This window comes from Mustela nivalis, assembly GCF_964662115.1.
Source record: "Mustela nivalis genome assembly, chromosome: 6".
NCBI classification, from domain to species: domain Eukaryota; kingdom Metazoa; phylum Chordata; class Mammalia; order Carnivora; family Mustelidae; genus Mustela; species Mustela nivalis.
The window spans coordinates 42294900-42322245 of record NC_139025.1 but is presented as its reverse complement, the minus strand read 5'-3'; the positions used below and the strand labels follow the sequence as shown (position 1 = coordinate 42322245).

The following is a 27346-nucleotide window of genomic DNA, read 5'->3' as shown; positions in this document are numbered from 1 at the left end:
TTAGTTTTCCGGTTATCTGTCAGGTGATTCGAACCCGTGGCTGCATCGAGAAACGTTGCGCTCCAGCCCTTACCACAGGGTGCAACTGAATCCGGTCCTGGATGGGGCATCAGATGGGGTTGCCCGCGATCCTGCTCCCTTGCCAAACCGTGAAGAAAGTCAATTTGTCTTGGCTCTCCTTCCATCTGCCCTTGTGTGCCCCTCTCCCCATTCCTGAAAACTTTCCCTCCTGAGCTATTCCTCAGGCATTCTTCTGCCCTGGGCCCACGGTGAAGCTACCAGGCTCCAAGGAAACTCTTCCTTGCTAAAAAATAGTCCCACAGAGGGTTCACCCTTTTTAGCATAGTATTAGTCCTCTCAAAAACAAACAACAAAAAAACCCCTAAACACCAAAAAATCCACCACATAGTAGAAAAAAAACTGAAATGCCACATAATGCAGCTGGTGAGTTTGAGGAGAAATTGAGGAGAGGACGAAGGTGCTTCCGGCTCCTATCAGGTCCCTTCTGGTTGGCAATAGTCTACTCCAAAGGGCCGTTGGGTGGGGCGACTCTGGCAAGTTACTTAATCTCTCTGTGCCTCGGTTTCCTTGTCTGTAAAATGGAGATGATGTTAATACTGCCACACAGAGTTGTTGTGAGGACTGCAAACAGAAAGCATTTGGGGAATACTGGCCAAACAAGTAGTCATTGCTCATTAGCGGTTATTACTATCATCACAGTTCCCATAATTTCATATTCTTGAATTTATAATTAAGTGAGGGGGAATTCCACATGGACCGAGCAAATATATTCAAACAGAGAAAGGGCTCCTCAGATAGAGTCTCAAAAAATATTTCGAGCTGTGACATCCTCAATGGCATATGCTTCTAGCTCCAATATCCCGAGGTAATGCTTAATTCGTGCTCTCCACTTAGATGTATAAATTCCAAAAGCTTCGGGAAAAAAAATCCCTTTCTTTCTTTTTTTTTTTTTCAACTGTATCATCAACCTTGTATGTCTGTGAATCTCGGGAAATGATGGAGATGAGAATGAACAACGTGTAGCTGGGGAGAAACAAGCCTCTCTCTAATTGCCTTGTTAACCCAACACAGAAATTAATGAATTCAACAAATATTTAATGATAAACTCTGTGCCAGATGTTGTGCTAGGAAGTGGTAGTGCCACAGTGGGGAGACGAGGTCCATACCCTGATGGAGCTCGCAGTGCAGGGAGCCAAGAGAGGGGATATTGTCCAATCAAGTCACAGCCCAGAGTGACCAAGACATGCTTAGGCCCCCGCTGTCTTCCAGAGAAATCTTCATGTGTGAGGATATGATGGCTGGGTTGGACTCGTTTCTCCTCTCTGAGATCCTACTTTTTCAAGACTGGCTGGTCAAGCAACTTGTGCATTCCTTTGCAGGAAACATGATTCTCACTGACCAGAGACAACTTGAAAGTGGGAGCAGAGATGCCCAGGGATGACCTAGGTGCCTTTTGTTGTCACAAGAACATGAGCATTTGTCCCTTATCCCAGCAGGTTTTTTAGTGACTGGACTGAATGTGCCAAATGTTAAATTTGAGTGGTGTTTCCCTATTTTTTTCTTTTTAGATGTTCCTACAAAAGGATTAAATGGATGTTTTCATTTTGTTTTGTTTTCAAGTTTCACTAAATTCTTAGAAGCTTTTGAATGGCTTAAAAGTATTTTTAGATTATGCTGAAAGTGGAACCTAATTTTACACCAAAGAAGTTCTTAAAACTTTCTAAAAAAGTCTGATTTTTGTTAATAGAGTCACTTTGGGACTGAGATTTTCTAAGATTCTTTATAGTTTTAAAGAGTCCTAAGATCTACATTATAATCTAAAAGATCTTTATTTGCTTCTGAAATTTCATACACCCTGACCTTCCACACCTTATTCCAACTCTTTCCTGCAGCCTCTGTTTTAACAAGCCACTAACTCCCAAGGATTGACTTTCGTGAGCTTAGTGTCTACTGTAGTATTACTGTGACTTCTAAAAACTCATTTTTATTTGTATCAAATCTACTTTTCCATCTATTTATTTTAGAAGACCTAATTTGGTTTTTGAAAGTATGATGTGGTGTCTAGTTTCAAAGATGAACTTGAACAGACCATGCTTTCCAGTTCTTACCCTGGGTAGCCCTCTCTTTCATGGATGGTGACCTGGTCTGTGACTTGCTTTAACCAAGAGGATGTGGTGAGAGTGGAGGGGAGCCCATTTCATTTTGAGGGTTTAAGAGGACTGGCAGGTCTGATTCCTCTTCTTGGAACATTTGCTGTGGGGAGTTCTGGGCTGATATAAAAGTAAATTCACTACTCTGATGGAGCGACCACTCAGAGAAAACCACATAAAGGGGCTCTGAGACTCCAGGGGGAGGGGGTCAGGTCCAGCTGCTGCCTCATCCTGGTTGAACCTCCAAATGACTCTGGTCTGGCTGCCATCTGACTTTCACTATGGAAAAGATCGCATGACAGACCAGAAGAAGAACTACCCAGCTGAACCCCACAAGCCACAGAATAGAGGGACAATCAAAGGTCCTAAGTTTTGAGGCAGCTATGCAGCATAGTTAATAATATAGGACAAATCTGTTAACTGTAAGACTCCAAAAGAAAAGATAGTGAATTGGGTTCCTCCAAATAATTCATACAACTAACCTGAAGAGCTTTTACAGGGTTGCAAGCTTTCAGTGCACTCAGTTTCTAGGCTGGTGAATAGCATTTTTATTCTCAATCAAAGAACTCATCAAAAAGTGGGATTCTTTCTGTCCTGGTCCTCACCAGTGCTTGTGGTTTCTTCTCGCTTTTTCTCAACTCCTCTGAGTCAGAGCTAGAACTGTCCCAAAGAAGCTGGCCCCGTGACTCTTGTTCACGGAACCACGTTTCCATTTTGCCAATTTTCTGGGGACAACAGTCATTCCTTGCTTGGTGTTCTCCCAAATCTTCACTCTGGGAATTTCCTACAAAAATTTAAAGTTTAAATAGTTTTTTTCTCTCTTAACATTAAATATATCATACACACACATATACAAACTCAAATATATAAATGAGTTCAACTATATATATATATATATATATATATATATATATAATCTGTAGCATTACAAATTTTTTCCTTGTTATTTTTAAATTTTTAAAAATCTTCTGAAAGTCACAAGAACAACACTATACATACCTATATATCCCAACTCACTGACAACATTTTGTCACACTATTGCCTTCATTATATACACGCATGCACACGTGCATGGTTTTCAGCTGAGCTATTTGAGAAGTAGTTGCAGTTACCCACCCCCCCAAATACATCACCACAAATCTAAGAGCAATGGCACTTTTCCTGCTTAACGACAATACAACTATTACACTTCAAAATTTAACGTTGATAGATTACTGTTTTCTAATATATGGTCCACAGTCTAATATTCATGACTGTCCCAGTGATGCTCTTTATAGCTGCTTTTTATTTGCCTGTTTGTGTTTTAGTTTTTTGATCCAGGATCCAATCTAGGATTACATATTGCATAATCTTCCCTATCTCTTTTCTTTTTTCTCTTCTTTCTCTCCCTCCTCCTCACTCTTCCTTCTCTCTCTCTCTCCCTCATTCTCACTCTTGATCCCTCCCTTCGCCTTCCTCCAACCCCCTCCATTCACTGTCTTCTTCTTTTTCCCTAACACTGATATTTTTAAAGAATCCAGACTGGACGCCTGGGTGGCTCAGTCAGTTAAGTGGTGCCTTCGGCTCAGGGCACAATCTCAGCCTGGGATCGAGTCCCATATCAGGTTCCCTACTTAGTGGGGAGCCTGCTTCCCCCTTTCCCTCTGCCTGCTACTCTGCCTGTACTCTTTCTTTGTGTGTCAAATAAATAAAATCTTAAAATAATAATAATAATAATAATAGTCCAGATCAATTGTTTTATAGAATGGCCCTAAATCTGGGTTTGTCTGTTTGTGATTAAGGTTAAGCATTTTTGGCAAGAGTATTGCACAGGTAATGTTACCTAGTGCTATTTATTGAACAACTACTATGTGCTAGGTGCACGATACACACTTTTCCTGAACTTTACATCTGCTCTCACATATTAGAATTGCCTGTGAAGTCTTTTAGAAATGCAAATGCTTGGGCTACACCCCAGACTTATAGAACTAGGAAGTTCAAAGGATCATGCATTTTATTTTACTTTGCAGAAGAGATTTAATCATTTATTTTTTGGCATGGGATCTTATGTCTGTAGCTTTTTATTCAAGCTGCACCCAGTGCCCTTTTAAAATGCACTTCAGGGAGCACCTGTGTGGCTCAGTCAGTTACATGTCCAACTTTTGATTTCATGTCAGGTCATGATCTCGGGGTCATGGGATCAAGCCCCAGGTCTGGCTCCATGCTCAGTGGGGAGTCTGCTTGAGGTTCTCTCTTTCTCTTCTTCTCTCTACCTCTCCTTGCCTGGCTCATGTTCTCTCTCTCTCTCTTTCCCACAAATAAATAAATAAATCTTAAAAAAAAAAATAAAATGCACTTCAGAACAACAGGTGCCTTACTCAAGCAAGCCTGGACTTTAACAAAACAAAAGCAATGGCCACTTCTGAGCTAGGAAAATCATCCTGAGTCAAAACCCAGAATGTTCCCTCCATCCGGTTGAACCAGCCATAATATTTGGATGCCATCTTAAGGATAATTGTTTATTGAATCTTATGGCATATTTTATTTAAGCCCTTGATAGCTGACATTGCATACTGTTACAGGAGAAAATCAAACATCTCAATGTGAGCATTTCTGCATTGTGATTTATTAGTTTCCTTTCTGCCTCATTGAGGGGTTACCCTCTTCCCCTCCTTGAATGTTATTATAATTATTGTTATTGTCCATGCACACAGTAGTGACCAAAAACCATAATTGATTCATGTCTGCAACCCCAATATCTCTCTCCTGAGCTACAATACACTTTTTTTTTTTTTTTTTGGTACGGCTGGACATTTCCATTTTTACCTCCTGGCAACAGGAGAGACTCACCTTTTCTTTCTCTTTCAAACCCATGTTTTCTCCCAGTTACTCTAATTCAGCAAATTGCTCCGGCTTTGCCCCATTGTCTGCCTAGTTCTTCAAGAGTAACCCAAGAAGCCTCCTGGTCTTCTTGCCCTCTCCACACACCCACATCTAGTCCATCACTGAGCTCTGCAAATCCTATCTCTTAAATATAGGCGCCTCTTCTGTCACCCTCTCTCCTGGTCCAAGCACCGTCTCTCACATGCACTTCTATTGTGTCTGTACCACTTGTCTCCTCATGTTCTCTTGCATTCTCCTCTCATCTGTCTTCCACAGGATAGACAGACTGATGCTCTAAATGTAAGCCTGATTGCGTGGTTCCCCTGACCTTTCAATGGCTTCCCATTGATCTTAAACTCAAGTTCAAAGTTCTTATTTGACACAACTTGCAAGTGTGTGCCTCCGGAGCCATCTCTGATCACTACTTGAATTTCTCTTTCCCACCCAGTGTCTAGAATCTGCCAGGTTCCTTCCCACTCAAGAGCTTTGGCATGTACTGTGACCATTAATAGTTCTGAATGTTCTAGTACCTTGATCCTCACACTTATGTGGATCCCTATCCCCTTGGTCCCCCTACTTCCTGTGTCAGCCTAAATATCCCTCCCTCATGGAAACGTTCCAACTCTCTCAGGTGCTGAGCTCTCCCAGCTATACTGTCATCGAACTTCTCCTTGTTCATTGTATGTACCGTTGCAAAGCCAAGAACCACACTTATGAATACATGCATGAACCAGTGAGCCATCAGAGAATTTGGGGAGGCGAGAAGTATTGGTAACTGGGACTGGGAAAGACCAGGCGGTGTAATCATCTCTGCTTTGCAAACGAGCCAAGAACTACTAGAAGCATCACTCAGACTGGAAACAGCAATTTTCTGCTGACTAGAGGCAGGAGCTTTGAAACAGGAAGAGAATATTTGTTGATGGTGAGACCTAATGCAATATTAATAATAGCTTAAGTCCCACACCACTCTTGATGTTATGATAATGCAGACCTAAACTTAGTGCGTGAGACCAAGTTCACATGTTCAATTTTATCCTTGAGTATCTCTTAAATCATTCATAAAATATTATATACATAGTTCTGTATACATAGCATTAAAGTGTAAGAACTTATCAGCCAGATGTTTTTTACTTGTTGCATTTTTATAAAACCCTGCTTGATTCTCTGGGGGTGTCTAGAGTTCAGGAAAAACAAAAAGAAAAATACGTTTAAAAACCTAAATGGGTTTTGGGTGAGCAAAGGAGAATGTGTCCAATTTCAAAACGAATTTGGGAAGGAAGAAAAGCAACAGAGGCCAGTGGGGGGGAAATAGGGAGTGATTTTAGGTAGTATAAGGATTCTCTAAAGCATTAAAAATGTGTGATGGTTATGTATGTTTTAATACATAAAAGTTTTAGCAAAAGGTATCACCATTGTATCAAACTCAAGATTTCACAGTATTTCATAGACAAGGTTAAATTTAAGACACACACACACACACACACACACACACACACACGGGGCACCTAGGTGGCTCAGTAGGTTAAGCCTCTGCCTTCGGCTTGGGTCATGATCTCAGGGTCCTGGGATCAAGTCCCTCATTGGGCTCTCTGCTCAATGGGGAGCCTGCTCCCCCTCTGCCTGCCTCTCTTTGTACTTGTGATCTCTCTATTTATTTGACAGATATTTGTCAAATAAATAAAATCTTTAAACACACACACACACACACTCAAACCCTCAGGACACTTCAAAGAAAATAGTAAGTAGTTAATGGTGCTGGTTGCCTTATAAGACATTGTCATTGAAGGTGACAATGTTTTGAAGGGGCCGCCTTCCCTGAAGTAGATAGCTATTTTCACTCTAAGACCTCAGTTCCATCCTTCTTCTGTTGTCTGTATTTCCATCCATAGTTTTGGCGCTTTACATTTAAATGCATTTTTATACATATTGGATTAATTTTTCCATAAACCCTACATGGTAGACAAGGTTTTACTCTATTTTACAGATGGGGAGCCTGAAGCTCAGAGAGGTTAAGAGGTTAAGTAAGTAGAGTTTAGTTAAAATCTCTGTCTCTATAGAGAAATAAAGCTGTCTAGACAAATAGATAGCTAATGTTTATGGAGAGGCTACTGTGTACCAGGCACCGTTCTAGAAACAAAAAGAGGCCCCTGCTCCCATGGAGTTTACATTTAGAAATGTATTTCTTGGGGCTCAAAGGAAGAACTTTGATTTCAAGTTCACTGCTTTTTCTATCCACTACCCTGGATTAGATCATGGCTTCTGGAAAAGGCAGGAGTCACATAGATGTGTTAAATCTCATGAAATAGTCCACCCGAAGAACAATGTTTGCTTTGTGTAAGTTAGGAACAAGTGAGCCATCCTCTAAGTTATAAGTAATTTATTGCATGTTATATGTAATTATTATAGAATTATACAAGTCATGTGTCATTCATTATATAAATAGATACGAAATGTATTTAAAGTGTGTAAATGTAAGATATATGTAAAATTTCATTTTAAACAGGCAGCGTTAAACAAAGACCGACCTTTATCTCATAAGAGACCTGTAACTCTCATCCCACCTTCCCAAAGAGGGAACAAGAATGGGCAAATAACAGCACTCCGTAAGAGGATGTGGGTGCAGCAGAATCTTAATGACCACAACTGGACTAGCAGAAAGCTCCTGTAAATCTATGATCTTGACTTGGTTCCACGTTCAGGAGAAATCAAAATGAACTAAAAGGAATGAAAGGAAAGATGCTACCTGGGAGTAAGCACAAGGAGTCACTGCTCGAGCACATGCCTATCACGGTGGTGAAATCTAGGCTGGGCTTAAGGGCTGCCTGCTCTCCCCAGATAAGGTTAGGAGTCACTGCCCTCTACTGGCAGACTTTGTTGAGGCTGTCCTGGATAGAGCTCCAAGTCCCTGGATTCCTGATGTGGGTAGGGGTGGGGATGGTGGAGCAGGCCTTTGGAGTCAGAAAGACCGGGCCTTCAATTCTGCTCTGTCACATGACAGCCAGGAGTAACTCCTTCTGGTCCTGCTGTGTGCGGATTTAAGAACAACAATGTATGTTGTCTCATGGCAAGCACTCGACAGACCTCAACCAAAGGGGTGCCTGGGCAGCTCAGCGGGTTAAGCATCCAGCTCTTGGTTTCAGCTCAGGTCACGATCTCAGGGTTGTGAGATCAAGCCCCACGTCTGGCTCCACAGTCAGCTCCGAGCCTGCTTGAGAGTCTCCCTCTCCTCCCCCCCAACTCATGTGCTCTCTCCCTCTAAAATAAATAAATAAATACATCTTTAAACCTTAACTAGAACAAAATGAAGTGGCTTTAAAAAGCCTCAGACATGCAGAGAAACCCTCTTTTCCTCATGCCACCACCCTTCCTGGGCCCCTCCAGATCTGGGGCATCTTCCAAAGATTTTTACCAATGTTGGTTTTTTCTTGGCTTGCCTTCAAGAAATGACTCTGGTATCTAACTTCAGCTAAGACATGTTTTGGGGAGTTGTTTTGGCAATATGTTCTAAACTGTAAAACCTGTTTATCTATGTGCCCACATAGCATATTTCATTCTGGCCTGGGGAGTATATAGGTTCAATAGATTCCCCAAGTAGGTTTTCAGTTATTCAGCCTTTTTGTATTTAATTAAGCCTCCTGTTCCTTGGAGCAGGAGCGGTGTGTCTTTCAGCTGGCAACGTGACCTCTTAGAAGCTCAGTACCTCCAGAAACTCAGCCGGGATTTCTGTGGATCTCTCTGTGGACCGTCCTATTGACAGGGGATGTGGCTCACAGCACCGCCCACCACGTGCATGACCAATATTATGTATTCATAGGGTCGGTTTGCGCTGGGGAAGATGGACAGGGCAAACGTAATGGGGCTTTAACTGGTGGGAGCACACAGCACTGAGGCTGTGGACAGGGCATCTGTCGGAAGTCCCTGCGCGGTCTGGCCTGGTTGGAGGCGACGTCAGGCACAGGAATGGCCGCAGAGACAGCCACAAAGGTGGGCCAAGAGTGGATCCTGAAGGCTTGGAGTACCAGGGTGAAGAGCTGATTTTTAAAATTTGTATTTACTTCTTATTTTTTAGAGCAGGGAGGGGTAAAGGGAGAGAGAGAGAGAGAGAGAGAAGCTAAAGCAACCTCTAACCCCGAGTGGAGCCCTCCGCTGGGATCCATCTCACGACCCTGAGATCATGACCCGCGTGGAAATCCAGAGTCTGATGCTTAACCGACTGCGCCACTCTGGGGCCCCCAGGGTGAGGAGTTTATACTGTCCTCAGGCTGATGGAGGCTCGCTGAGGATTTTAATTTTTTTTTAGGATTTTATTTATTTATTTGGGAGAGAGAGCATGAGCCAGCAGAAGGGTAGAGGGAGAAGCAGACTCCCTGCTGAGTGGGGAGCCTAACGTGGGGCTCCATTCCAGGACCCTGGGATCGTGACCTGAGTGGAAGGCAGACGCTTAACTGACCGAGTCACCCAGGTGCCCCTCACTGAGGATTTTTGTTTTTAAGCAAGAGAATGATATGGCCACATTGGCATTTTATAAGATTACTTGGCTCTTAGCACTGTGCTTCTGAAACGACTGTAGGAGAGTCACCAGGCATCTTAATAAAATGTGTATCCTGATTCAGGAGGTCCAGAGTGTGGCCTGAAATTCTGCCTTTCTAATAAACTTCCTGATGACGCAGATGCTGCTGGTCTGCGGCCAATACTTTGATGACCAAGTAGAGCCGCGGTTCTTAAACTTAAGGGGTATCAGAAGCACCTAAGGGGGTGTTAAACCTGGATAGCTGGCCTCTGCCCCTGCATTTTCTGATTCCGTCACTCTGGCTGGGGCCCATCCACTCTGCAGGTGGTGCTGGTGCTGGTGCCCTGGGCTTGTACCGAGCGCCATCAGGACAGAGGGTTCGTGGAGGAAAGGGAAGATTTGAGGGAGGAACACAGGAGTTGGGAGGCTGGAGCAATAGCCCTGGTGTGACACAATACCCTGTGGGGGGCATTGGGAATGCGGGAAGCTAAGAGTTCAGGGCCCTGTGACATCCACAGGATTTTGGAACCGTCCGGCTGCAAGGAGCAAGAGGAGGAGGGCTGGAAAGGTCCCAGGTCTCTGGCCTGAGTGGCTCTGAAAGTAGAGGGCTCACCCACTGAGCAGGAGCAAGTGGAGGTGGGCTTCAGTTTTCAAAGCTCCGAATGAGCCTCTGAGGGCTGCAGGGAAAAAGCCGGGTGGGGGATGGTGTCTGCGGGCAGCAGACTGGCTGATACCAGTTCACTATTTAATAGAAGTCCCTCTGCTTCATTCGCTTTAACCACAAGCTGAGAGGCTCTTTTGCCTCTTCTCTTCCTAGGGACAGAGCCAGGATGGCCACAGTGCATGTGAAGCCCCGGAAACCACTACAAAGAGACATCTTCTAATAGTGTTTGAGCTTCTGTCTTTTCCTTCCAGCGACCCTAAATTGCATGACACAGCGTGATCCCTACTTTCCAGGAAGTACAATATCAGCAGAAACCCAAGGCTCCTTGCTGTCCATCCACCATCTTTCCCCCTCCCCCCACCCCTGACAGAAGTTTATTTGATGAAATTTTAAAAAACACTTGAAATATTTTATTTTTGCTAAAATAATTTACATGACTGACCTGGACTTCTTCTGTTTAAGGTTTCATCCGGCAACAAGGTTGGAAGGTCCCTGTCATCATTTCTTGGGATGCTTTGAAGGATTTTCTTGGCTTTATGGTCCCTCGGTTTTTGCTTATTACTTCTTGCCTCCCTCGGAAGACTTTTCTTCTGAAAATGATCAGCTGTCATGGATTAGTGTTCTCCCCCTGAGCTCCTGTCACCAGAATAGGTCACCAGACCAGCCACTTTGCAAGTCGCGTGCTTATGTGTACTCTGGTCCCCTAGCCAGAACATAGCTTTCTTTTCCCTATTAGAAGGTATAGAAATTTCTCTATGCACAGTCTAGTTAGGAGAGAGTCTCAAAAAGGCATGGCTTGATTTAAGAGGAGGGCCGTTGTAAAACATTTGTTGGTAGGCCACTGATTTGGGATTGTAGAAGACAGTGATTTTAGGCTTAAATACGAGAGTGAGGAATTTGGAATATGGCAATTCCAGGAGACATTACTGTAAAGGGGTCTGTTACAAGAGCTGGTTCTTGTAGGATAACCCCACAGTGTTGATTATGGAGGATGCCTGGGTATCAAGATAAAGACTGACTCACCCCCTTCTATTTTCCTGAACCAAGACAAGCGATCTAGCCTCATTTTTCTGTTGGAACCAGAATGTCATGAGAGCGATTTGTGGCCGTTGGGAGTGGGGGTTGTTAGGGGGGGTTGGGGGGGAGGAAGTAAAGAAAGAAAAAACAGAAAGACTTGGGACAAAGATTCATCCTTGAGACTCAAAACAAAGAAAAGGCTCAAAAGGTTTGGTGGCAGAAAGGATCTTCCCGATGCTTCCCAGCTCTAGTAGTTGAGGCTTTGGTGCCAATGACCAAATTTAAAATGCTAAGTAAAGCCTGGTGACGGATGCTAAGCCATTCGAGTGCGAGGGCAGTGATTATGTGGAGTAAACGTGGTAAATATGCCAGCCTTCTTCTCTCTTCTCATACTTACCTCTTGTCTGTCACGGTTCATTTCCAGCATTCGCATCTTATGTAAATATTGCCTCTTCCTGGGGGTGAACCCTGGAGTTTGCATCTTCTTTTCCAGTTCCTGCTGGGAAAGATGACACACTCGTTAGAATGGGGTAATTTGTTACTGACTCAGCAATCCACAACTTGTGATTATTCTTTGTTTTTCTTCTTCTTCTTCTTTTTTTTTTTTTGGACCAAAGTGAGATCTTAATCAGCCATCAGTTATAATCCGTAGAGATCTCTTGTCAAAGAGATGTTAAAGGTAGATCATTGTAGTTCTCGAGTCCTTTGTGTCGCTATCAGTGAATGGAGATTTGCTGTGTGTATAATGCAGTTTTTAAGGTTCGTGTAGGGTTTTGCAAACCTTAAGTGGAACTATGTTTCTGCATCTCATTTTGATGAACTATCGCTTACCCTGTCAATAAATGCTCATTATTGTCTCCCCAGAAATGTGTTCTGGTTGGGTAAGATTAGTCTCTTTCTTACTGCCTCTTCTGCCATCGTCTGGCTATGACATCAGGGGGGAGCCACAGAATAGCTAATGGAACCCATTTCTATAGCCTGGACCCCCATATACCAATATAAGCCCTGGTATATTAGGAAGTCGATTATTTGTGACTTTGGTGATCTCCCCGAATGCATCACAAACCCCGGGGGGACAGTGAAGACAGTTATTAAGGGCAGCCAGGGGTGAAATCACCCTTGTTTGTTACTTGCTGTGGACAGGTGAGGGAAGGGTCCGGCAATCAGATGTGCTCAGTGATACCCTTTTGCTGCCCTGGGGACAGGGACTGTGTTGGCAGTTGCGAGCCTCTGAGGGGACCATCTCTACAGTGCTGCCAGCGTCACAAACCTGGCCTTGACACCTTTTACCAAATCATCCAGCTGTGCAGCAGCGTCTAGCTGGCTGGCCCCAAAATGAATCAGGAGTGGAAAGCGCTGAAAATCTACTACCTCCCAGTTTTCATGTCTGCATGAGGGGAGTCTGCTCAGCAGAATATGACAAATGAATAAAAGGGAAAAGCTCTTCAGAAGACCTTTTCTAAGGATTCTTTTTTTGGTGAGGTTATGGTAAATAAGTTAGGAACACCTCATAGAAATGATTTGCCCTAAAAACTGAGAATGATGAGAACGGTTTCACCTGAGGAGAAGAATAAAAAGAGAGAGTTACACTAGATTTTTCATAAATTTGAACACTCCTAGAATTAGCAATGTCCAAGGAAAACTCATCTCTCTTACCTGCATCTCCATGTTTTCACTAGGAAGTGGAGAAGGGCCCAGAGTTTACCTCAGAGACGAGAGTATTTGCCAGTTGGAGGCAGGCCTGGGAGAGAACGTATAGCTTTGGGAGGTCCTCACTCTGAATGACTTCATAGTTAGATTTGTCTCTGAAGTCTTCTGTGCAAGGAGTATATGAAAAGAAGAGCCCACCTCCCCCCCCCACCCCACTACCCACCCCCTCCAGCGAGGGCTACAGTTCACCTTTGCTTTGTGAGTTGTTCTGGCTTCATGCTGGCTCAGGAGCGTTTCAGAAGTAATTACTTGTGGCAGGTCAATGGGTTCAAGCCTCTAGAAGTCCAACATTTAGAGCATTCAGCATTCCTCATGCCATGAGATGATGAAACATAAAAGCCAGACATTAAACTATCTTAACGCTTTGCAAAAGCAGCACTTATTCCTGAGAGCCCATAGGGATGGCGATTTCAATAAGATTATGGTCATATCTATGCAAAAGACTTTTCAACTTATCCAGATTCTTTCTTGTCCTATTGCTCTGCTGTCAGGGACTTCTTGATCTAAATACGTTAAGAATCCTTTTCTGTCAGCATCAAGGGACCAAGTCCAAAGCTATCGAATAACAAGGGTCTTAGAGTATTAGAGATGAAAGAAGCACCAAGAATTTGTTCTATTCATTTCTTAGGCACCCCGCTGGACTCTTCCAGTTCTTAGGCGAGTGACCTGAATTTAAGATCTCCAGAGAAGTTGGAGATGACTTAAGAAGTAGGAGGAGAATGAGGAGGACACCAAGTGTAAGCACCACTCCCACCTTCGTTCAACACTAAAGGCAAATGATGGTTCATTCTGAGATTAATTTTTATTGCAGTCTGATTGGTTGCATTATCAAGGGGTAGACCTGGAGGCCCGCTTGGCTTTCAAGATGACCAGGGTAAGAAGAGAGTGGCGGCGGGTTGGGGGAGCAGGGAAATAGATGCTGAGTGGCCAGCACTCAAGGCAAGCATGACCTATGCCTCCTGCTACTTCTCTGTAGAACACTTTCCTGGCCTCTGGGCCTGGACCCAAGCCGTTCCAGGGAAAACAGCCTGCATTCCTTTCTCCTGGCTTAGCCCAAACCTTGCCTGGCAAGGAAGAGGGCAAAGGGTTTGAAGACCAGGATGAGAGACAAAGGGAAAGAACTCTTCTTTAGGTTAGGTGTGTGCCTGTGCTAGACAATTTGCACTTGTGCTAGGAAGTAATTCCCTGTTCCATTCTCGCCTTAGGTGTAGAAAGGAGGGGTTTTAACATGAGAACCGTGCAGGGATGTCATGAGAGGTGATGAGGACTAGTAAGAGAAGGGTTTGTCTGGCTCTCTTCTCTGCTGGGAGAATGGAACCTGCTGGTATAAAGAGGTAGCCGCCGACCAGACCAGAAGCTTTGGGGAATAGAGAGACCCAGGGGAAAGAGTTATCCAGGCACCTGTGAGAAGAAGAATTAGCAGTGACCAGAGGGGGTAATCAGGCTCTGAGGGGAGGACAAGAAAATGCTTGTGCCATTCCCTGACTTGGTTCAGGATCTAGTTCTTTCTGGTGATGAGGCCCTTGAACCTTCACAGTTGCCCTTGTCTGTCACACCCAGGGTCAAAAATGTCATCTGGTTCAATCCTCTCATGAACCCGGTGGGTAATTATGATGACTCCTCATTGTTGAGAGGTTAATAATTGTCCAAGGTTGCACAGATAGAAAATGGCAACTCTAGAATTCAAATTCAGGTTTATCCAGTTCCAAATACCATGCACCTTCCTCTTCTGCTTGTTCCTAAACCTGGTTTATCATCAGAATCTCCTGGAATTAAACACACACACACACACACACACACACACACACACACACACACACATACACCCAAACCCTGGGTTATTCACTGGGAATTATGATTCAACAGGTCTAGAATATGTTCTGGGAATGAATATACACATTACATATATAAATAATAAACTTTAATTTTTAAGGAAGATCAGGTTCATATCAAAACTGTAAAGTACAGAGAGTTCCCAGATACTCCCTGCCCCCACATGTGCCTACCCTCCTCCACTATCCACATCCCTTACCAGAGCAGTACATCTGTTACAATGGATAAACCCACATTCACACATTCACACATTATCACTGAAAGTCCATTGTTTAAATTAGGGTTCACTCTTGGTGTTGTACAGTCTATAAATTTGGACAAATGTATAATGACATGTAACAACCAATGTAGTATCCTACAGAATAATTTCATTGCTCTAAAAATCCTTTGTGTTTTGTCCATTCATCTCTCTCTTCCTCCCCTTACCCCCTGGCAACAACTGATCTTTTTACTGTCTCTGTTGTTTTATCTTTGAAATGTCAGTATTTTTGGAATCATACAGTATATAGCCTTCTCAGATTGGCTTCTTTCAATTAATACACACTTAAATTTTCTCCAGATAGGTGCACTTGTGTGGTTCAGTTGGTTAAGTCTGACTCTTGATTTTGGCTCAAGTCATGATCTTAGGGTGATGAGATCGAGCCCCATGTTGGGCTCTATGCTCAGCATGGAGTCTGCTTCTCTGTCTCTCTCTTGGCCTCTCACTTTGCTCATTCTCCCCCTACCCCTCTCTAAAATGAGCAAATAAGTCTTTAAGCTTTCTCCACATATTTTCATAGCTTGGCAGTTAATTTCTTTTTTAGTGCTGAATAATATTCCATGATATGGATGTACCACAATATCTTCATCCATTCCTCTCCTAAGGACATTCAGTTACACCCCAATTTTGGAAATTATGAATAAAGCTGCCACACTCATCCCTGTGCAGGTCTTGTGTGGACATCAATTTTCAATTCATTTGGTCAAATACTAAGGCTCACACCGCTGGGTTATATGGGAAGAGTATGTTTAGTTTTATAAGAAGTTCCTGCTGTTCCACATCCTTCCAACATTTGGTGTTGTCAATGTTCTGGATTTTGGCTACTCTAACATGTGTATAGTGGTATCTCATTCATTATTGTTTTAATTTCCAGTTCCCTGATGACATATGATGTTGAACATATTTTCATATGCTTGCTAGCCCTCTTTGATCGTCTCTACTTGCCTTCTTACTATCTTGAAATTACCTTCTGCAGAGCAAAAGGTTTTAATTTCAATGAGGTCAAGCTTCTCAGTTTGTTTTTTTGGAATGTATTTCCAGGGCAATCTGATGATTTTCTAAGTTGAGGTCCACTGGCTTCCATACTGCCTCAAGTGAATAAAGGAACTACATCAGAGTAGACCACAGGGTATTTATTTGTGGTGCATTATTAAAAATTTGAGTCTGAAGACGCCAGCTATTTAAATATTTTCAGCTACTTAAAATAATCTATCCATAAATTCTTAGGTTCGGGTTTTTCTTTGAAAATATAAATATATGTTCTTCTATTTTCAGCCTCATTTTAATTAAACCTATAATTCTGATAAAGGTTAAAGAGTAGGTGTCTTTAAGAGCCCTCTCTAAGGCAATTACTTTCTTCCTGGCCTTTCAAAAGAATTGAAGAATCACACTACTGCACCACATAGGGCACTAGATGGCAGCAACTAACATTGCAAGTAGGATCCCTCCCAGAAGTACTTGCACTTGGCCTGAGAAGCACCGTGGAAAAAATGTTGGCTGCTTGGCTTCTCTAAACAAACCAACCAGTCAAATGAGATTGCCCCGGAATTCTGGGTTCATATCAATGTTCCTTTTGCCAGCTTGGGATGCAAACTGCCTCACTTCATCACCTTCAGAGAGAATACAAGGGAAGGAATGACTGGAGAACTGGAGAACTGGTAGAATGAGTTTTTTTTTTTTTTTTTTTTTAATCTCATGTTATAAAAAATGTATTATCTGCCTAAAGGTTTCTGGGTTATTTGGCTTCTCAAGTGAAACAAACGGTCAGGCCAATCAGCTGAAGTGTCAGCTGGGAAACTCCGAAGACTGGAGATTCAAACAAACGGAAGTTACTGAGCTTCGTGATCCACTAGCCTGAGTTGGTTGCTTCTGTGTAGTAGCAGGAGGGGAAAGATGGGCAGGAGAAGCTCAAGGAAATTGTAAATTTTGATTGGCACCAGGACTTAAGCATGTATGTCCTTTAAGGGTCTCAGAAGAAGGTAAAGGTGTCCAGGGCAGCCTTGAAGCAAGAAATCATGAGCCCAGGGAGGAATTTTTGATCAAGGTATTGCAATGAGTTCACATTTCAATAACTTTCTTTGCTCCAAACATCTAGCAGTAAAAAATAAAACATAAAGCCAAAATAAATGTGTTTGGGCTCTAGTACAAGATATATATATCTCCATGGACCAGAAAACAAACAGAAATACATACTTAGTGGAAGCTGATCCATTAAGGCATTTGGGGCTCCTGATGGCAGTGAGTTATTTCTAGAGATTGAAAGGGACCTAAAAATGCTCCATGTAAGATGGAAAACTAGAGCCAGGATCACAGCTTGACATGAAGGGCTGAGCTGTTCTCTACCTTTTTACCCAGTACAAGAGAGCTGCATCAAAATGGAAGTTGGAAGATATGTTTTACAAGCATTATCAGAATGTTGAATATTAAGAATATTAAGCAGCCATAAAAAAGGATGAGATCTTGCCATTTGCTCCAACATGGATAGACTTAGAGAGTATCGCATTAAGTGAAGTAAGTCAGACTGAGAAAGACGAAAACCATGATTTCACTCAAGATATTCAAAATAGGAGGGAAAACCCCCCTGATATTATTTTGATGGTCAACATTGTCTTGCTTAGGCTACAGCCTCTGGTTAGTCAAACACTAATCTAGGTGTTGCTGTGACATTATTTTGTAGAAGTGATTAAAGTCCATAACCATTTAACTTTTATTCTTAAAGATTTTATTTATTTTGAGAGAGAGAGAGAGGGCACAAAAGCAGGGGGAGGGGCAGAGACAGAGGGAGAGACAGAACCTAAAGCAGACTCCATGCTGAGCATGGAGCCCAACACTGGGCTCGATCTCAGGACCCTGAAATTACTATCCAAGTTGAAATCAAGACTTGGACACTTAGCTGACTGGGCCACCCAGGCTCCCGCATAATCATTTGACTTAAAGTCAGGAAGATTATTTTAGATAACCTGGGTGGGCCTAGTTTAATCAGTTGAAAGGTCTTAAGGGCAAAGCTGAGTCATCCCTGAAGAATAGAGAATTCTACTTATGGACGGCAGCTTCAGGTACAGTTGCAGCCTGACCTCCCTGATGGCCTGCCCTGTGGTTTTGGACTTGCCCTGTCTGTCTCCAGAATCAGGTAAGCCAATTCTTTGCAATATGATACACACACACACACACACACACACACACACACACACATATATATATATATATATATATATATGTATATATAATCTCCTTCTACTGGTTTTGTTTCTCTGGTTGAACATTGACTAATATAGGTACCTAGAAATGAACCTAAAAAAAACCTTACACAAAACCCCTGTGGAGAAATTATGAAATGTTATTAAAAGATCTAAAAGAAAATCAGAGTAAATGGAGATTAACCAAAGTGTGTGGTTTAGAAGACTCAGTATTATAAATGTGGTGAATTTTCCCCCAATTAATTGATGAATGCATTTCAGTCAAAACATTAGCCAAGTTTTTAATGGACTTAATAAAAAGATTCAGACTTCTTATGGAAGAGCAAAGCACCATAAATAACAAAGATAATTCCAAAAAGGAAAAATAAAACGACTTGCTGTATTAGATATTAAAACTTAAAGATACATAATTAAGACAGTGCAGAATTCCTATGGAGATACACAAATAAACCAATGCAACAGAAGAGAGAGCCTGAAAACAGACTCAGGAAGCTCTGGAAACTGAATATAGGACAGAAGTAACTTTTTAAATCAATGGTCAAAGAAGCATGACTCCATAAAGAGTGTTGGGACAATAGGTTATTTAAATGAAAAAAAAGTAAAATTAAATTCCAAATTCACACCTGCACATAAGTTAATTTCAGACAGATTAAGACCTAAATGTGAAAAGGCAAATATTATAAATTTCAGAAAGAAATAAATAAGAGGAGCACCTGGGTGGCTCAATTGGTTAAGCATCTGCTTTCAGCTCAGGTCACGGTCCTTGGGGGTTCTGGGATCAAGCCCTGAGGCAGGCTCCCCACCCAGTGGGGTGTCTGCTTCTCCCTCTGCTCCTCCCCCTGCTGGTGCTAGCTCTCTCTTACTCACTCTCTCAAATAAATAAATAAAATATCTTAAAAAAAGAAATAAAGAAGAATATTTTTATGACCTTGGGAAAAATAAAAATTTCTTAGACAATATACAAGAAATACAAAACATAAACACTAAGATTGAGAAATTTGACATTTGAAGTGGAAATCTTTGTGTCCACACACACATAGGCAAAATGAAAAGGCAAGCCATAGATGGAGAAAAGATATTTGCAACACATGGAACTAACAAAGGGCTAGATCTGAGACATATAAAGCACTCTCACAAATCACAAAGAAACAAATAACTGAAAATGGGCAAAGAGTTAGAAAAGACAAGGAAAGGGAAACGTTTGTGACAAATTACATAATACCGAAAACAGCACAATGAAGCTGTCCAGGTAGGAACAGCCCTCCTTATCTCTCACTAGCAGGGTTTATACTCATCTTTCCCCCTTTGTATTCATTCATTTGATATTTATCCAATTCATATTTATTGATCTTCTATTACATGCCAGATACTGTTCTAGACACTTAGATACATTAGTGAAGACAAGCGACAAAAATCTCTGCCTGTGTGAAAAATAAAATCCTAATACTGGCTGGGAGGTTATGAACAAAATACACAATGAATGTACTAGAAGTGAATTGTTTGGTGTGTTCGAAGTCAATGCTCTGAGGAAAGAAAAGATAATGGTGGCTGATGGGAACCAGGATTGCCAGGTTAAGAGTAAGTGACAACTGTCATGAGGTTATCATGAGAAGCCTGTTGAACGGTGAGATTTAAGCAAATCTTGGGAGATGAAGGAGGAAGTCATCCCAGGAAATCACATTACAGGGGGCCTTGTTGGCGGGGGGGGGGGGTGTCCCACCTTAGGTGGGACCAGAGATAGTTGGATGAGAAGGTAAATCAAGCCAGGAGGGACAGTTGAGATCAACTTTACAACACGAGATGAGCACAATGGGTTCAGAGTTCCCTGGCAGAGGCTCTCAGAATTCAGCAGTTGGGAGTTGGAGAACTTTAGTTCATGACCCGCTCTTTACTTGAGAAGTAGATGTTTAGGAAGTGGAGAGTGCCAAACGTGCAACTCAAATTATTTAGGATGCAATTAGATTTGGTTTAATAATTAAAAATACTTTTAGAATTTTCTTTGGCAGAGATTAGGCTATTAATTAGCATGTCATGGGAACCCAGCATTTATTATTCTCTCAAAAACCCATTTGTGGTGGAAAATGTGCTGTGCCTCATTTGTGAAGATAATTATAGCTGATATCTTTGGGAGTGTTTGCCAAGTTCCCAGTGATTTCCCTTTTCTCTGGGAGCTGCTTCCAGAATTTATTGGGACGGGGGAGGGGGGACGTCTCTGCCCACACTTCTACTGCGTGAGCATCTCCTCTGGTCATAGCTTATTGGAACAGAACTGGAATCACGAGCAAAGCTGAGCCAGTAAGATCTTTTCTCCCAGGAATTTTGAATTGGAGCCAAGAGAGCCAGGCTGATCTGTCTGTCTGATTCCTGAATGCAAATTCAGGAATTGAGGGTGGCCCTATTTCACCAAGTGGTCTTGAGGAGCAGAGAAAGTCAACTCGCAGGAAGAATAAAGCATATGCACAGAGAAGAGCTCAGGAGAGACACAGAGGGAGTTGTGCCTTTCAGGTTCCAAGGCAAAGCTGTTACCTGAAGTCCAACTGCCTCCCAGCTCTTGGGTTCAACAAACACTCCTGTAACTCATGACATTGGCAGCTAGCCAATCAGACTTACAATTCAGGGATGCTAAAGGTCTGCGATAGCAGGGAGAATGCATTTTGATTTTTATTCCCACCATGGATAATGGGGCTCGTTGTCATTCATTCACCATTCATTCATAACCCTTTTTGAGGCTGCATATTAAGTGTCAGTGGCTGAAGATAGAAGACAGAATAAGACACAGTCTTTGCACTCAAATAATTCATTTGCCTTGGTTTTTAAGGCGGTTGGTTAGAATGTGGGGATACAGTCTTTGGCTCTGAAACACCAAAGTTCTCCTTTTGAGCTTGAACTGATTTGAGAATCAAAGCCTAACTTTAGTGGCTTTTAACTTTAGATGGATATATAAAAAGTACTTTGTGAACCTCAGAGTGCTACACAAATCCTTTTCACTGCTTGTAGTAATATCTCCTACTTGAGTTATTCAGTTGCTGACCCGGAACACATATTAAGCACACTCCTTTGAAGAGGTGCATCTGATTGGAAGAAAACATAAGTTTTAAAATTGTCCAGTGTAGCTAGAGATTTTGCTCAAAGGTTTTAAAATTATGTATCAATTTGACATAATTATCCCTTGTTTTTTATTTAAGTCAAAATGTTTTGAGGTTTCCAATATTCTGGGAAAAATGCCTTATTTGTGAACAAATGATATAATCACTTCCAACAACAACTTTGAGCCTCTGGAGAAGACAGGTAAACAAAAACCAACTGAAGCAGAAATAATCTCCAACAAATGAGCTCATATACCTCTGGGATTTGTCCAGATGTCTGGGTGAATTGTGTAGCAGTTGGGATTTTGTTCCAATTCCTTTTTCTTTTTCTTTCCCTCCCAGTTCCTTTTTTCAAATATCAGTGATAGATCCTGCTCACAGGAAAGCCCAAATAACCCCTTCTCTTAGCTGATGCCCATTTTCAAGGATCCACTCAGATCTCTTTCCCCTTTTAGGATGAGTGTTCTTAGAATTTATAGCTCCCTAGAGGGAATTCATTAAATATTTATTAAGGTGAATGCATTTAAAGTTCTTGCTTTGCTGCCTTAGAATCCAATGTCCTCAATTGCAACAACCAGTTAACATTTAAAACAATGGAAGGTTATAATGGGATAGAAGGTCTGTAGAGATCAATGATGCTGATGGTTAAGAGCATGGGCTTTGGAGATTTGGTTGATACCTGACCTCCACTATCCTTGAGCAAGTTACTTAATTCTCTAAACTCATGTAGTAAGCGAAGATAATACTTCTTTTCTCCTAGAGGTGTAGGAAGGTTAAATGATTGACATTGATCAAGTTATGCAGAGTGTATCTGACTTGAAGTAGGTGCTCATTAAATAGTCCTAGCTATTATGATTGTTATTATTGTTCGTTGTGACTTCTCCATAGTCCTCTAGCTCATCAGTGCAAAATGCAGGTCTTTTGAATCCCATGATGCCTGTGTCTTTGATGCTATGTTTCCTTCTGTTGGTGGTGGTCTTAAAAATGAAATCATTACAAAAGGAAATCCTAAAGAAGTAAGGTCTTAGCAACTGACAACATTCTCTTTATAACAACATTCTTATTCTTATTAACTTAGTCATTTTCAATATCCCTCCTTTATGATTAGAGTTAAAAAGGGATGTTACCATGAAATCCAAGAAATTCTTTATGAATCCTTTTAAATTCATCTTACTTGAAGTCTTCGGGGTGGATGCCTTTTAATAATACTTGTTTCTCCGTGTTCCAGTGGAATGTCAAAATACATGGCCCTGGGTACTTGAAGGATTGGGAGAGAAATAAAAACAGACCATAAACAAATTGGCTATTAAATTAGGCTAATCATTAGACTTTGTTAATAAAGTTCAGTACATTTTTAGTTATATATTTCCAACCTATATGTTGAATGTGGAGATAAAACACATAGGCAGAGGTCCTAAATGAATAACAAAATATTAGCCTAGACCCAGGATTTAATTTCTGCTTTCCTCATTTCTTCTCTGGATTTATATTAGATGGAATTCATATTGGATTTATATTAAAAGGCATTGGAGAAATTACCAATGTATTGAGTACAAATATTGTTCAAACACATAAGTTGGTCTGGAAAATGGGAACTTTTTCATTTGTCTTAATTTCATGAAATCTCTCCAAAATAAATTTGGGAAATCAGATAAAATACACTTTTAAGAATTGAAAAGAAGTTTTCTTTTCAGATGAAACAGATGTATGGTAGATAGATAGATGGGTAGATATTACATACAGAGATGGTTATAAAAAATGGAGCATGAGTTTGTGATAGGAGTATGCAGTGTTTAGCATTGTATGTTTCCAATTAAATAGTTCTCCCAACTAGGGAAAGAAATGCTCACAAGTTGCCCTATAATACAACATATCAATATTCTTTCCTGATGAAGTGAGCCTGCACTACGGAAATAAGCTTTGTTAGGAAACAGAGCTAGGACTGAAGAAGTCCATTATGGGCTTTATTTTTTAGTTTGATTACCCTGGAGCATTAGGACAGCTACCATGATCAACGCTGCATGAAGAAAATTTTGTGTTTTCCTCGTAGTAATCGGAAGCATTCTAATTTCTAGGTTGTTGCACAGACCATTCTACAATTTCACTTTGCATTCTAAACGGAAAACTCCCTGCATAATTATATGTTTCTATCCTTACAGCCATTTGAATGACCACCTTAAAAACTTCACCGTGTTGATTTTTTCTTTCAAAAGATGCTGGTATATTGAACAAGACAGAAACAACAGTAATGACAACAAAAACAATTTTTGATTAAAAAATGTAAGTTTTTCTGGCAACATTTTTTTCAGCAGCCTGGCTAGTCCTTATTTTTATACTATGACTTGAATAATAACACTTCATTATTTAATTTGATTCATTCCAAATGGTAGATAGAGGCTGTGTCAGGCAGTTATATTTTTACCCTTGATTTATAGATGAAGGAAGTTGTTGCAGTAATTTTCCCTAACTCATACAATTTGGCATTTGGTAGAGCTGAGTCAGAATATGGGTTTCTTAAAATTAGCGATCAGAACTTTCGCCATTCCTTTTTTTGTTGTTTGTTTGTTTGTTTGTTTTTTTAAGAGAGAGTGAGAGAGAGAGAATGAGAGGAGAGAAGGTCAGAGGGAGAAGCAGACTCCCCATGTTGCTGGGAGCCCGATGTGGGACTCGATCCTTGGACTCTGGGATCATGACCTGAGCTGAAGGCAGTTGCTTAACCAACTGAGCCACCCAGGCAGCCCCCCTTTGTTATTTTTAATGTGACTTTGTCTAAATAAGAATATTTTGAAAATATTTTCAAAATAATATTTTCAGGTAGGACTCTAAAGCATTAGAATCAGTTTTCAATCAGTTTTCACTGTTCAGTTACCAGAATCTTAAAACTCTGGATGTATGGCTGGGATTTAAAAAATAATAATAATAAAGGAACTCTTCAATGAATGTGGGGAGAAATCCCCATTCCCATGCTTAGGAAGTTGGAGACATAAAAATAGGCCATATACCAGTCAAAGGTTGTTCGTTCTACAGAAAGAGCCATGAGAATCAGTCTGGGTGAGATCCACCAGATACAGAAAGATGATATAAGGCTTTCTGGACAAGTTGACCAGTAATGGGAACTTGTTTGTGTTATTGATCCAGAATATAAAGAATAAAATTACATAGATATATACATATGCATGCATTATATACTTGTATTTCTCTTCCCAAGTTAGCATCACTGTTTAATTATCCTTGTGGTTGACATAAAAATTTTACATATCTTATAAAATATCCCGAGATAATTTATAGCCACTTCAGGCTCAGAGCTTCCAATCCTCATGGGGGAAAATTCTCCTCATTCGGCAGATGACAGAACTTAGTTCAGATTCTGCATGAAGAATGTGGGTTTGGGGAGGGGGTGACTCATTCTCTCATCTGTACTGCAGTAAATCAATTCTGTTTGGGGTGGTTTCCAAATTCACATTAGGATGAATTCACTCCTAAAGTGTTGCTTTCAAAACAACAAAGCCTGATGCACTCAGTGGTACTGGAGAGAATGATTTAAATTTAGAATCCAACTGAAACATATGATTGTCATAATTTATCACATTTTATCTATATAATTTTAATCGTCTGGCAAAGCTAGGTATAAACATTGAAAGCACTGTAAACTAAGCTGAAACAGAATGATTTTTTTCCTTCTCGTGTGGAATGGTAAAAAGCCTTCGGTGAGCAGTTTACACACCAGTTCCAGGGCACCCGGAGCACTCGACGAACGCGTACCCTCGAGCTGAAAGATGTCCCCTTACATTTCAGCAATTTTGGAAACTTCCTGGTACGACTGTGGGGACAGACAGTGTCCCCACAGTCAAGTGTCTCTGTCCATAGCTTCTGTTGGCCCAAATCCACACACCTCACGGTAGGTGCCACACGTACCTGCAGAATATCTTCCACACCAGGTCTCCCGGAGAGGTGGCAGCTGCCATTCTAGAGCTTTCTTTGGGTCCTGCAGCCTTGCGAACAGGTAGGAACTCTTTTCTTCCAGATTCTGATTGAGCGCCAAGTCCACTGGGCTGGCAGAGGGAGCCTCTTCCTCTTTGTCTTGCAAGGGAGCTACTTTGGTCACCCGAGGGTGAGCCTTAGAGTGGCTCAGGCCCATTTCACGCTAACAACATTCAAAGCACAACCATGAGGGAGGTGGTTTGGGGCCTTGAACTGAGCTCGTCCTCATTAAGGTATGTCAGAATTTTACCTCAGCTCCACAAAGCACTTCATGGCCTCTTTCTAGCTTTCTTTCACCACACAGTAAACCCTCTGGCCACTGCCCGGGAGGATGGTTTCCATGGAGATGTCCCTTCAACTCCTCCTCTGCCATTTCAGACCCAAAGAATCCAGTTAAACATTGACTCGGTTATGCTACTTTCTGAAAGACTCAGGGGTAGGAACGAAGCCACTGTTGATCATTAAACAAATCTCTAACACCAGGAAGGCCATTAACAGGGAGGGAGAGCCGGAGGTTTAACGAAGCCTTAAACTTGACTCTTTGATTGCGCATGCCCTTCAATGCCATCGTTGAGAGCTACCAACTGATAATAGCTAAATCACTGTCAGAGGCAAAGGGATGTATGCTAATCATCGTTTGTGATTTCATTTTAATTGAGGAATTTCTTTTCCGAATAGGATCAGTAACAGCGGAGTGGCTAAAATAATCTTATTTTTCTTTCAATACCTTGAATTGCCTGTCAAGGGATTAATACATTGCAGGAGGGCACGGAGACAGTAGAATTTCTTTCCTGGAGAAAAGGGGGGCAACTTTTTCTTCTTTTTTGATGTATAGTTAAGATATAATTTTGTATTAGATTTAGGTGCACAACATAGTGATTCCGACGATTCTGTACATTACACTATTCTCACCACGATAAGCATAGTTACCATCTGTCACCATACAAGGTTACTAGAATGTTCTTGGTTATATTCCTTATGCTGTACTTTTCATTCCCGTGACTTATTGATTTTCTGTCTGAAAGTTTGTACCTCTTACTCCTCTTGGCCTATTTCACTCATTCTCCCAACCCTCTCTCCTTCAGGAAGCTTCAGCAAGTTTGTTCTCTGTTTTATGATTCTGTTTTTGTTTTTTGTTTGTTTATTTGTTCTGTTTTTTAGATTCTGCATATCAGTGAAATCATAGGATATTTGTCTTTCTCTGTCTGACTTGATTCTCTTAGCCCAACATGCTCCAGCTTCATGCGCGTTGTTGCGAATGACAAGGTCTGATCCTTTTCTTTCTTTTTTTAATTTTAATTTTTTGTGTGATCTGATTCTTTTTTATGATTACAATTCCATTGTGTGTGTCTGTGCATGTGTATACCTCCTTTATCCAACCATCTATTGATAGACACTTGGGGAGCTGCTTCCAAATCTTGGCTATTGTAAATGCTGCTGCAATAAACATAGGGGTGCGTGTATCTTTTTGAATTAGTGTTTTCTCTTTCTTTGAATAAATACCCAGGGGACAAACTTCTTGAATAGATGGTTCAAATAAACCTTGAGTTTTCAAAGGTAGCTTATTAACAGTGCTTTAAAAATAGACAAAAAAGACCGGAAGAAAAGGTGTTGAAATGTTAAGCAGTGATTTTTGAATGGGATTATGGGTGATTCTTATTTTATTTTTCATACTTAGAAACAAAACTCCCTTTCAAGTGTTAATTGCTCACAATCACATATTACTTATGTTTTCATCATTTCCCTTTTGAGAAGTTCATAGAAATATATTTTTTTATCTTTGCCAAATCTGCTAAGAGGCTGATGTGGATTTAGAAAGTCTCGCTAGCCAACAGACTTCATCTCAGAAGATATCTGAGTTTAATTTTTTCCTGCTTACTCCCTTTGTATTTTACACACAATTTTCTCTGTGGCAGAGGCTTGTAAGAAAGACTCACATATTAAAAGTATCTGTAAACAAAATTACCTCTGGCAACTAGAGACTAGTTTAATTATAAAGATTAAAATCCTTGAACAAGATCTTTTATTTCTGGATACAATCAGTTTAAGTATTTCT

General features: G+C 41.2%; 2 protein-coding genes across 7 annotated transcripts in view; both read right to left on the bottom strand.

Moving 5' to 3' along the window:
* The window catches only part of TIMM9 (translocase of inner mitochondrial membrane 9), a 906959-nt gene that overhangs the window by 135464 nt on the left and 744149 nt on the right, over positions 1–27346 (bottom strand). The gene's annotated exons all lie outside the window — the stretch shown is intronic.
* On the bottom strand, positions 1100–25628 carry CCDC198 (coiled-coil domain containing 198). 4 transcript variants are annotated; one of them, XM_082735103.1, is made up of 6 exons: positions 25225–25628; positions 22484–22566; positions 13124–13210; positions 11622–11720; positions 10650–10797; positions 1100–2955 (listed from the first exon to the last, which is right to left on the bottom strand). In XM_082735103.1, the coding sequence occupies exons 1-6, from the start codon at positions 25445–25447 to the stop codon at positions 2726–2728; spliced, it is 870 nt and encodes a 289-aa protein (XP_082591229.1). In that variant the 5' UTR covers positions 25448–25628; the 3' UTR covers positions 1100–2725. The 4 variants fall into 4 exon arrangements, with proteins under 4 accessions (XP_082591229.1, XP_082591228.1, XP_082591230.1 ...); XM_082735102.1 differs by having other exon boundaries at positions 11622–11723; positions 25225–25627; XM_082735104.1 differs by having other exon boundaries at positions 11622–11723; positions 22484–22559; positions 25225–25404.

What these genes read in the sequence shown, in the direction of transcription:
- CCDC198 (XM_082735102.1), bottom strand. Translation starts at nt 25,447, where the DNA reads ATGGGCCTGAGCCACTCTAAGGCTCACCCTCGGGTGACCAAAGTAGCT. An exon ending in GAACAACTCACAAAGCAAAG is followed by an intron (nt 11,724 to 13,123) that starts GTGAACTGTAGC and finishes CATCTTTCCCAG; the next exon opens with CAGGAACTGGAAAAGAAGAT. An exon ending in TGAACCGTGACAGACAAGAG is followed by an intron (nt 10,798 to 11,621) that starts GTAAGTATGAGA and finishes GATCATTTTCAG; the next exon opens with AAGAAAAGTCTTCCGAGGGA.